The sequence below is a fragment of the Melanerpes formicivorus genome, unplaced genomic scaffold (genome assembly GCF_026170545.1).
Source record: "Melanerpes formicivorus ecotype bairdi unplaced genomic scaffold, bMelFor1.0.p_v2 SCAF_1424, whole genome shotgun sequence".
In the NCBI taxonomy this organism is placed as follows: domain Eukaryota; kingdom Metazoa; phylum Chordata; class Aves; order Piciformes; family Picidae; genus Melanerpes; species Melanerpes formicivorus.
Window position 1 is genome coordinate 25482 of NW_027143776.1, and position 10457 is coordinate 35938.

At 64.2% G+C, this 10457-nt stretch overlaps 1 protein-coding gene across 1 annotated transcript; it reads left to right on the forward strand.

Moving 5' to 3' along the window:
* The first annotated feature begins 768 nt into the window (after window positions 1-768).
* PHOX2A (paired like homeobox 2A) lies at window positions 769-9835 on the forward strand. The gene is made up of 3 exons (XM_068171044.1): window positions 769-1043; window positions 4881-5068; window positions 7226-9835. The coding sequence occupies exons 1-3, from the start codon at window positions 833-835 to the stop codon at window positions 7688-7690; spliced, it is 864 nt and encodes a 287-aa protein (XP_068027145.1). The 5' UTR covers window positions 769-832; the 3' UTR covers window positions 7691-9835.
* Window positions 9836-10457: the final 622 nt, after the last annotated feature.

Genomic DNA, 10457 nt, shown 5'->3' on the forward strand with positions numbered 1-10457 from the left:
GATGGGACGAGGATGGAACTGGGATGGAGTGGGGATGGGGAAGGGGAGAAAGGATGAGGATGGAGAAAGAGAATAGAGAAGGAAGTGGGGAGAGGGACGAGGACAGGTATGGGGAAGGGGCTGGAGCTGGGATGGGATTGGGATGGGGACAGGGAAGAGGAAAGGGAGGAAGGATGGCAGCAGGGAAAGTAAGACGCCTGGAACTGGGATGGAGTGAGGATTGGAGCCAGGGCTGGGGTCGGGACTGGATCCCCCCACCCCCGCCAGGAAATCCACTCCAAGCCATCCCAGCCCGATCCCTGCCCGACGTGCGCGGGATCCGGGATGGGATGGGGCTCGGTGATGAGGGTTTGGGGGCGGGGGGGGGGGGGAGCCGCGGAACTGTTCCGTCCCCCACGAAGGGTTAAGGGCTGCGGGGAGGGGTGTGGGGGGTGTGGGTGGCGGCGGCGGCGGGTGGGGGGGGACACAGATCCAGAGCTCCGCCCGCTCCATCCCACCGCCCCCCCGCGCCGTTCCCGGGGGTCATTGTCATGCAAAAGCCCCCGGCGAGCGCAGCCTTTGTCCGTTCGCTCCCCCCCCCCCCCTCTCGGTGTATTTAACGGGGGCTCAACGGCGGCCCGGGGCGGGCGGATGGTTTGGGGGGGAGGGGGGGGGCCGGTACCGGTGACTTTAAACCGGAGGTTTCGGAGGTGATTTTTTGAGGGGGGGGGTGGGGAGGGTGGGGGGGAGAAGGGTTTGGCTGTTTTTTTCTGGAGGAGGAGAGGGATTTGTTGGTGTTCTTTCGGAGCGGGGGGGTGTCGGCAGCGCCGGTTCCCGTTTTCCCGGGCTCGCCATGGACTATTCCTACCTGAATTCCTACGATTCCTGCGTGGCTGCCATGGAAGCTTCTGCCTACGAGTTCAGCCCCTGCAGCCAGAGCAGTTCCTTCCCCTACAGCCCGGTGCGGGGGGGGTTCGCCACCGGACCCGCTTGTCCCCCCCTCGGCTCCGCCGCCTGTGCCCTGGGTGCGCTGCGAGACCACCAACCCGCTCCCTACGCGGCAGGTAACGGCATTCCCGGGAATACCGAGGAGTTACCTCCCCACCCCCCCCCAGCCCCTGCCGGTAAAACGGGCAAGGAACGGTGGGGAGGGAGCTGGCCCGTCGCGGGGGAGCGGGAAAAACTGGGGGCGCCGGTGGCCGGTACCCGCCGGTACCCGTCCGTGCCTGGTACCCTCAGGGTTCGATGCCGTCGGTGCTCGGTACCATCCGTGCTTGATGCCGCCGGTGCCCGGTACCAGCGGCGCTCGCTAACGTGCATGCCCGGGACCGTCAGAGCTTGATAATGTCGGCGCCCAGTGCCTGCCGATGCCTGGTACCATCGGTGCACGCTGCCACCGGTGTCCGGGTATCGTCGGTGCCCGCTGCCAGAGGCATTCTGTTACAGTCCGAGCTTGATAACGCCGGTGCCGGGTGCCCGGTACCGCCGACGCCCGGTAACCGTCGTCTCACGCTGCAACTGGTGTCCGGGGACCGTCAGGACTCGATAACACCGGTGCCCGGGGCTGTCGGCACCCGCTGCTGCCAGTGCCGCTGGTGCCCGGTACCCTCGGTGTTCGTAACCGTCCAGGCTCGCTGCCATCAATTCCCGGGGCTGTCGGTGCCCGGTACCGTTGTTTCATGTTATCATCGGTGCTCGGTACCGTCGCTTCTCGTCGCTGTTGGTGCCCGGTACCATCTGGACTTGATAACACCAGTGCCCGGTGCCCGCCGGCTGCCCGGTACCGTCGGTACATGCTGCCTTCGGTGCCCGGTACCGTCAGGGCTCGGTGCCATCGATTTTGGGGGCTGTTGGTACCCGCTGCCGCCGGTGCCATTGGTGCCCAGCACCGCCCGTGTTCAGTGCTAACGATTCCCGGGGCTGCCGGTTCCTGGGCACGGGTGGTCCTTGGTCCCATCGGCGCCCGGTACTGCCGGTTCTCGGGGCCACCGCTGCCCGGTACGGTCTGTGCTCGATGCCACCAGTGCCCGGTACTGTCAGGGCTCGGTGCCATCGATTCCCGGTGCCGCTGGTGCCCGGTACTGCCTGTTTCAGGGGCCGCCGGTCCCCGGCACAGTCGGTACTCGGTGCCACTGTTGACGGCTGCGCCGGTGCCCAGTACCACCGGCGCTCGATACCATTCGTGCCCAGTACCCTCGGGGTTCGGTCCCATCGGTGCCCGGTACTGCTGGTTCCCGGCGCCTTCGGTGCCCGGTACCATCCACGTTTGATGCCATCCGTGGCCGCTACCGTCGGGCCCGGGCACCGTCTGTGCCCGGCACTGCCCATGCTCGATGCCACCGGTGCTGGGTACTGCCGGGCTCTGTGCAATCGGTGCCCGCTCCCGCCAGTGTCTGGTGCAATCGGTGCCCGCTCCCGCTAGTGCACGGTGCAGTCGGTGCCCAGTCCCGCCGGTGCACGGTGCAGTCAGTGCCCGGTCCCGCCGGTGCCCACCGCCACTCTGGCCCCGGCTCGCAGCCCCCCGGTCGGGGGCCGTTCTCTAGAGCACGGCACCAGACAGCTCCCTCCGTGCTTTGCCACCAGTCCCCGGGGGTCCTCTGGCCGGTAGCGACCCCGGAACGGGGCTAGGGAGGGGTCCCCACCACCGGACCCCTCCTCACTGCTTCGCTTTCGTTGCCGCCGCGAATCCCCCGCCCGCGGAAGCGCCGATAACGAAAGAGGAGCCGGACGGTACCGGCCGCCCCCCCCATCACCGGCTCCTCACCGGACCCGGTCGTGGCCTCACTTGTGCCCACCCGGACCCAGTGTCCTGCCGAGGACGGGGCGGCGGCAACGACCGAACGGCACCGAGGGGTGCCAGGGAGGCAGCGGCAGAGCTCCGCAGTGTCCTACCCTGTGCATCCCTCTCGGTGCATCCCTCCCGGTGCATCCCTGCCCGGTTCATCCCTGGCCAGTTCATTTGTCCCAGTTCATCCCTGCCCGGTGCCAGTGCATCCCTGCCCGGTTCATCCTTGCCCATGTCATCCTTCCCGGTGCATTCCTGCCCGATCCATCCCCCCTGGGCTTTCCTGCCCGGTCATTCCCTACCCAGTTCATCCCTGCCCGATCCATCCCCCCTGGGCTTTCCTGCCCGGTCCATCCCTGCCTGGTTCATCTCTCCCAGTCCATCCCGGCCTGGTGCCAGTGCATCTCTTCCCGGTTCATCCCTGCCCAGAGCATCCTTCCCGGTGCATCCCTGTGTGTTCCATCCCTGCCCGGTCCATCCCTGCCTGGTCCATCCCTGCCTGTTCCATCCCTTCCCAGCTGATCCCTGCCCGGTCCACCCCTGCCTGTTCCATCCCTTCCCAGTTCATCTCCCCCCAGTCCATCCCTTCCCAGTGCCAGTGCACCCCTGACCCATGCATCCCTGCCCAGTCCATCCCTGCCCTGTTCATCCCTCCCGGTCTTTCCTTCCTGGTTCATCCCTGCCTGATCCATCCCTGTCCATTCCATCTCCCCTGATCCATCACTCCCAGTTCATCCCTTGCCCAGTTCATCCCTTCCTAACCTGTTCCATCCCTGCCTAGTTCATCCTTCCTGGTCCATCCATCCCTTCCAGTCCATCCCTGTCTGGTGCCAGTGCATCCCTTCCCAATCCATCCTTACCCATTCAATCCCTCCTGATCCATCCTTCCCAGTCCCTCCATTCCAGTCTATCCCTACCCATTCCATCCCTCTTGATCCATCCTTCCCAGTCCATCCTTGCCCATTCCATTCCACCTGACCCATCCTTCCCATTCCATCCCTTCCCTTCCTTGTCCATCCCTGCCCGTTCCATCCCTTCCCAGTCCATCTCTACTCATTCTGTGCCTCCCAATCCATTCTTCCCATTTTATCCCTTCTGATTTATCCTTCCCATTCCATTCCATTCCATTCCTTCCCAGTCCATCCCTCCTGATCCATCCTTCCCATTCCCTTCCTTCTGATCCATCCTTCCCATTCCATCCCTTTCCAGTCCATCCTTCCTGACCCATCCTTCCCACTCCATCCCATCCTATTCCATCCCATCCCTCCTGACCCATCCTTCCCATTCTCTCCCAACCCATTCCATCCCATCCCATCCCTTCTGACCCGTCCTTCCCATTCCCCCATCCCATCCCATCTCTCCTGACCCAACCCATTCCATCCCATCCCATCCCATCCCATCCCATCCCTCCTGATCCATCCTTCCCATTCCTTCCCATCCCTTCTGACCCATCCTTCCCATTCCCCCATCCCATCCCATATCTCCTGACCCATCCCATCCCATCCCTTCTGATCCATCCTTCCCATTCCCCCATCCCATCCCATCCCATCCCATCCCATCCCATCTCTCCTGACCCATCCCATCCCTCCTGATCCATCCTTCCCATTCCTTCCCATCCCTTCTGACCCATCCTTCCCATTCCCCCATCCCATCCCATATCTCCTGACCCATCCCATCCCATCCCTTCTGACCCATCCTTCCCATTCCCCCTATCCCATCCCATCTCTCCTGACCCATCCCATCCCATCCCATCCCATCCCATCCCATATCTCCTGACCCATCCCATCCCATCCCTTCTGACCCATCCTTCCCATTCCCCCTATCCCATCCCATCTCTCCTGACCCATCCCATCCCATCCCATCCCATCCCATCCCTTCTGACCCATCCTTCCCATTCCCCCTATCCCATCCCATCTCTCCTGACCCATCCCATCCCATCCCATCCCATCCCATCCCATTCCTTCTGACCCATCCTTCCCATTCCCCCATCCCATCCCTCCCTCTCTCCCCATCCTTCCCATTCCCTCCATCCCCTCGTTCCACCCAGCTCCCCTTCCCTCTTCCCTCCCTTTCTCACTCCCTTCCTTCCTTCCTCTCTTCCTCTTCCTCCCCCCAGTTCCCTACAAGTTCTTCTCGGACCCCTCCGGGATCAACGAGAAGCGGAAGCAGCGCCGCATCCGAACCACCTTCACCAGCTCCCAGCTGAAGGAGCTGGAGAGAGTCTTTGCCGAGACTCACTACCCTGACATCTACACCCGCGAGGAGCTGGCCCTCAAGATCGACCTCACCGAGGCCAGGGTCCAGGTGAGATTCCCGAGGGATACTCCCACCCCGCTGAGAGTCCCTAGGGATGCTCCCAGGGGCAGCAGGAGCCCTTCCCAGCCCTGCGGAGGGAAGCGTCGGGGTGGTGCTGGGGGAAATGGGGAGAGGGGGGGAGAGGGAAATTTGGGGGGGGGAATGGGGGGGATTTAAGATGGACCTCACCGAGGCCAGGGTCTGGGTGAGATTCCCTAGGGATGCTCCCACCCCGCTGAGATTCCCTAGGGATGCTCCCACCCCGCTGAGAGTCCCTAGGGATGCTTCCAGCCGCACCAGGAGCCCTTCCCAGCCCTGCGGAGGGAAGCGTCGGGGTGGTGCTGGGGGAAATGGGGAGGGGGGGGAAGAGAGGGGGATTTGGGGGGGGGGGGGGATTTAAGATGGACCTCACCGAGGCCAGGGTCCAGGTGAGATTCCCTAGGGATGCTCCCACCCAGCTGAGATTCCTTTGGGATGGATCCCACCCCCCACCGGGAGCCCTTCCCAGCCCAGCAGAGGGAAGCGTCAGGGTGGTGCCGAGGGAACCGGCGGGGGGGGGGAATGGGGGAGAGATGAGGCAGGATTTGGGGTAGGAATAGAGGGAATTTGGGGTGGAAATAGAGGGGATTTGGGGTGGGAATAGGGGGGATTAGGACTGGGAATGGAGGGGAATTTAAGATGGGAATGGGGGGATTTGGGGTGGGAATAGGGAGGACTTTAGGGTGGGAGTGGGGAGAATCTGGGGTTGGAAGGGGGGGAATTTGGAGTGGGAATAGAGGGGAAGTTGGGGTGGGAATGGGGGGAATTTGGAGTGGGAATAAGGGGGAATTTGGGGTGGGAATGGGGGGAGGGAATTTGGAGTGGGAATAAGGGGGATTTAAAATCAACCTCACTGAGGCCAGGGTCCAGGTGAGATTCCCGAGGGCTGATCCCAAGGGCACCAGGAGCCCTTCGCAGCCCGGCGGAGGGAAGTGTCGGGGGAAACGGGGGGTGGGGGGGAGAGAGGGGGATTTGGGGTGGGAATAGAGGGTGGGAATGGGATGGGATTTGGAGTGGGAATGGGAGGAATGTAGGGTGGGAATAGGGGGACGCTGGGGTGGGAATTTAGGGAGGAGATAAGGGGATTTGAGGTGGGAATAGGGGAGCTTTGGAGTGGGAATGTGAGGGATTTGGGGTGGGAATTTAGGGTAGGGCTAGGGGGGTTTCAAGTGGGAATGGGGGGGATTTCGGGTGGGAAGAGGGAGGATTTGGGGTGGGAATGGGGGACATATGGGGGGGATTTGGGGTGAGGATAGGGGGGATTGGGAATGGGAATGGGGGGGAATTTAGGGCAGGAATAGGGAGATTAGGAGTGGGAATAGGGAGACTTTGGGGTGGGAATGGGGGGATTTGGGGTGGGAATTTGGGGTGGGAATGGGGGGGATTTAAGATCGACCTCACCAAGGCCAGGGTCCAGGTGAGATTCCCTAGGGATGATCCCAAGGGCACCAGGAGCCCTTGGCAGCCCAGCGGAGGGAAGCGTTGGGGTGGTGCTGAGGGGAATGGGGTGGGAATGGGGGTGGGAAGAGGGGGGATGTGGGGTGGGAATGAGGGGAATTTGGGGTCCCCTCAGCCTGAGCATTGGAATTGTGGAGGAGTCATGGAATTGGGGGAGATCCTGGTGCCCAAGATTGTGGGATCCATAGGGATGGGGAGTCCAGGGCTCAAGGGGTTGGGGGGCTTCTGGCCTCAAGGGTGGGAGATCCATGGAATTGGGAGAGCTCCTGGTGTCCATGGATATAGGACCCATGGGGCTGGAGGTGTCCTGGTCCCTAAGGATGGAGGAGCAGTGGGGCTGGAGGGGTCCAGGACTCATGGGAGTTGGGTGGTCCAGGCCACAAGGATGGGGGATGCAAGTTCCTAACCCATGGAGCTGAGGAGATCCTGATCCCAAGGATGGGAGAGCCACAGGGGTCAGGCTTACTGGTGCCAAGGCTGTGGGACCCCCAGGGTTGAGGACTCTTGGTGACAAGGCTGTAGGACCCCCAGGGTTGAGGTTTCTTGGTGCCAAGGCTGTGGGAGCCAGAGGGCTGCTGCTGGCTGTCCCGGTGCATCCCATGCCTTGGCTGCCAGGCTCGGGGGGGGCTCGGCTCCGTCTCCCCACACGCTTTGCCGCCCCCCGCCCAGGTGTGGTTCCAGAACCGCCGCGCCAAGTTCCGCAAGCAGGAGCGGGCAGCCAACGCCAAGGCTCCGGGCGCCCCCTCGGGCGGCGGCGGCGGCAAGAAGCCGGAGCCTCGCCCGGCCTCGGAGGACGACGACTCCAAGGAGTCCACCTGCAGCCCCACCCCCGACAGCACCGCGTCCCTGCCGCCCCCTGCCAGCCTGGCCAGCCCTGGCACCAGCCTGAGCCCGAGCCCCTCCGCGGGGCCCCCCCCGCCGCCGCCGCCGCCGCCCCCCGCCATGGCCGCCGCCCACCCGAGCCAAGCCCTCAAAGCTCCTCTGTGGCCCGGGGTGGGCACCGGCGGCGGTGCCACCAACGCTGCCGAGCTGCTGAAGGCCTGGCAGCCCTCCGAGGCCGTGCCAGGACCTTTCTCTGGCGTCCTCTCCTCCTTCCACCGGAAACCCAACGCCCTCAAGACGAATCTCTTCTGATGGGACCCCCCTCCCCGGGACCCCCTCCCCTGACCCCCTTCTGCCTCCCCGGGCTGCCGCGGCCAGGCTGCCCCTAGCACCACCATCAGCATCATCACCACCACTGGAAGCAGCAGCAGCAACACCACCACCATCACCACCACCATCATCACCATCATCACCACCATCATCATCACCACCACTATCATCATCACCCCCCCCATCATCATCGTCATCATCATCATCACCACCCCCATCCCTACCCTCCCCCCCCCCCCAGCCCCACCTCACCCAACCCCAGCCCCCATAGCTCCTCCCTGCCCGGGGGTGGGCACCAGGGGCGGTGCCACCACCGCTGCCAAGCTGCTGAATGCCTGCCAGCCCCTCCCCACCCCCCCTCGCCCCCAGGCCGTGCCAGGACCCCTCCCCCGAACCTCCCCTTCCTCCCCAACCTTCACCATCACCACCCCCCCAGACCCAGCCACCACCCCCTGGTGCCACCACCCCCCTCCCCCCCTGCCAGCCCTGCTGCTCCCTGCCCCCCAAGCCGGGCAGAAGCCCCCGGGGGTGCCAGCTGTGGGGGTGAAGGTCTGGCGGGGGGGGGGAGCAGCTCCTACTGCAGCCCAGTCCTGGGCATGGGCACAGCCCTGGCATGGCTCTGGGGGGGGGGCTCCCAGTGCCACCCGAAGCATCGTGGTGGAGCTCTTCGTCAGAATCCTCTTCCTCCTCCGTGGCCTGGGGTGGAGGAAGGACTTGAGAGGGTTTTGGGGGGGGCTGTGGCATGAACAGTGCTGCTGGGACCGCTTGGAGAAGACACAGCCCCCCTGGAGCAGCTGCTGGGATCCCTTGGAGAAGACACAGCCCCCCCTGGAGCAGCTGCTGGGACCCCTTGGAGAAGACACAGCCCCCCTGGAGCAGCTGCTGGGACCCCTTGGAGAAGACACAGCCCCCCCGGAGAGGCTTCTGGGACCCCAAAGCAGCTGCTGGAACCCCTTAGAGAAGATACAGCCCCCCTGGAGCAGCTGCTGGGACCCCTTGGAGGAGACACAGCCCCCTGGAGAGGCTTCTGGGACCCCTTGGAGAAGACACAGCCCCACTGGAGCAGCTTCTGGCACCCCAAAAGAGATGCTGGGACCCCTTGGAGAAGACACAGCCCCCCTGGAGCAGCTGCTGGCACCCCAAAAGAGATGCTGGGACCCCTTGGAGAAGACACAGCCCCCCTGGAGCAGCTGCTGTCACCCCAAAAGAGATGCTGGGACCCCTTGGAGAAGACACAGCCCCACTGGAGCAGCTGCTGGGACCCCTTGGAGAAGACACAGCCCCCCTGGAGCAGCTGCTGTCACCCCAAAAGAGATGCTGGGACCCCTTGGAGAAGACACAGCCCCCCTGGAGCAGCTGCTGTCACCCCAAAAGAGATGCTGGGACCCCTTGGAGAAGACACAGCCCCACTGGAGCAGCTGCTGGGACCCCTTGGAGAAGACACAGCCCCCCTGGAGCAGCTGCTGTCACCCCAAAAGAGATGCTGGGACCCCTTGGAGAAGACACAGCCCCACTGGAGCAGCTGCTGGGACCCCAAAACAGCTGCTGGGACCCCTTGGAGAAGACACAGCCCCCCTGGAGCAGCTGCTGCGACCCCAAAGCAGCTGCTGGGACCCCTTGGAGAAGATACAGCCCCACTGGAACAGCTGCTGGCACCCCAAAAGAGATGCTGGGACCCCTTGGAGAAGACACAGCCCCCCTAGAGCAGCTGCTAGGACCCCAAAAGAGATGCTGGGACCCCTTGGAGAGGCTTCTGGGACCCCTTGGAGAAGACACAGCCCCCCCTGGAGCAGCTGCTGGGACCCTAAAGCAGCTGCTGGGACCCCTTAGAGAAGACACAGTCCCCCTGGAGAGGCTTCTGGGACCCCAAAGCAGCTGCTGGGACCCCTTGGAGAAGCTTCTGGGACCCCAAAGCAGCTGCTGGGACCCCTTGGAGAAGCTTCTGGGACCCCTTGGAGCAGCTCTGACCCCTCCAGATCAATGGGACCCCCCCCCCCAGACCTATCATTGGGACCCCTCAGACCAGCTGGGACCCCCCCCCAAGAAGCTCTTGGGACACCTCAGAGGAGCTGGGACCCCCCCCAGATCAATGGGACCCCCCCAAGAGCAGCATTTGGGGACCCCCCCCCCCCCCGCCTTTAGCAGTGACCTTGCAGAGTCCCAAGGAGGGGTTGGGGGGTTCTAGGGTGCAGCCAAAGGGCCTCACCCCCACCCCCCATCCCCTTCCCCCCCCCTCCCCTCCAGGCTGAGGTGGTGTTTGGTGGCGCCCCCCCCCCTCCCGCCCCCCCTCCCCTTTTTGCTCCCTTTTTGGGGTTTTAACCATTTTCTGTAATTTATTGACTAATCCAAATAAAAATTAATTTATTGCCACTGCCCCCCCCCGGGGCCTGCCCCTGAGACCCTCCCCCCACCCCCCTGAGACCCTGCCCCAACCCCGGAGCCTGCCCCTGAAACCCCACCCCCAACCCCCGAGACCCTCCCCCAAACCCGGGCCCTGCCCCCGAAACCCTCCCCCCCCACCGGAGCCTGCCCCTGAGACCCTCCCCCCCATCCCCCGAGACCCTCCCCCGCCCCGAGACCCTCCCCCAACCCCGGGCCCTGCCCCCGAGACCCTCCCCCCTCCTCCACACTGCCCCCCCCAGAGCCACTCTCCCTGAGAACCCCCCCGGAGATTCCCCTCTGAGCCTCTCTCCCTGAGCCCCTCTGAGCCCAACCCCCCCAGACCCCCCCCTGAGCCTCTCTGCCCGAG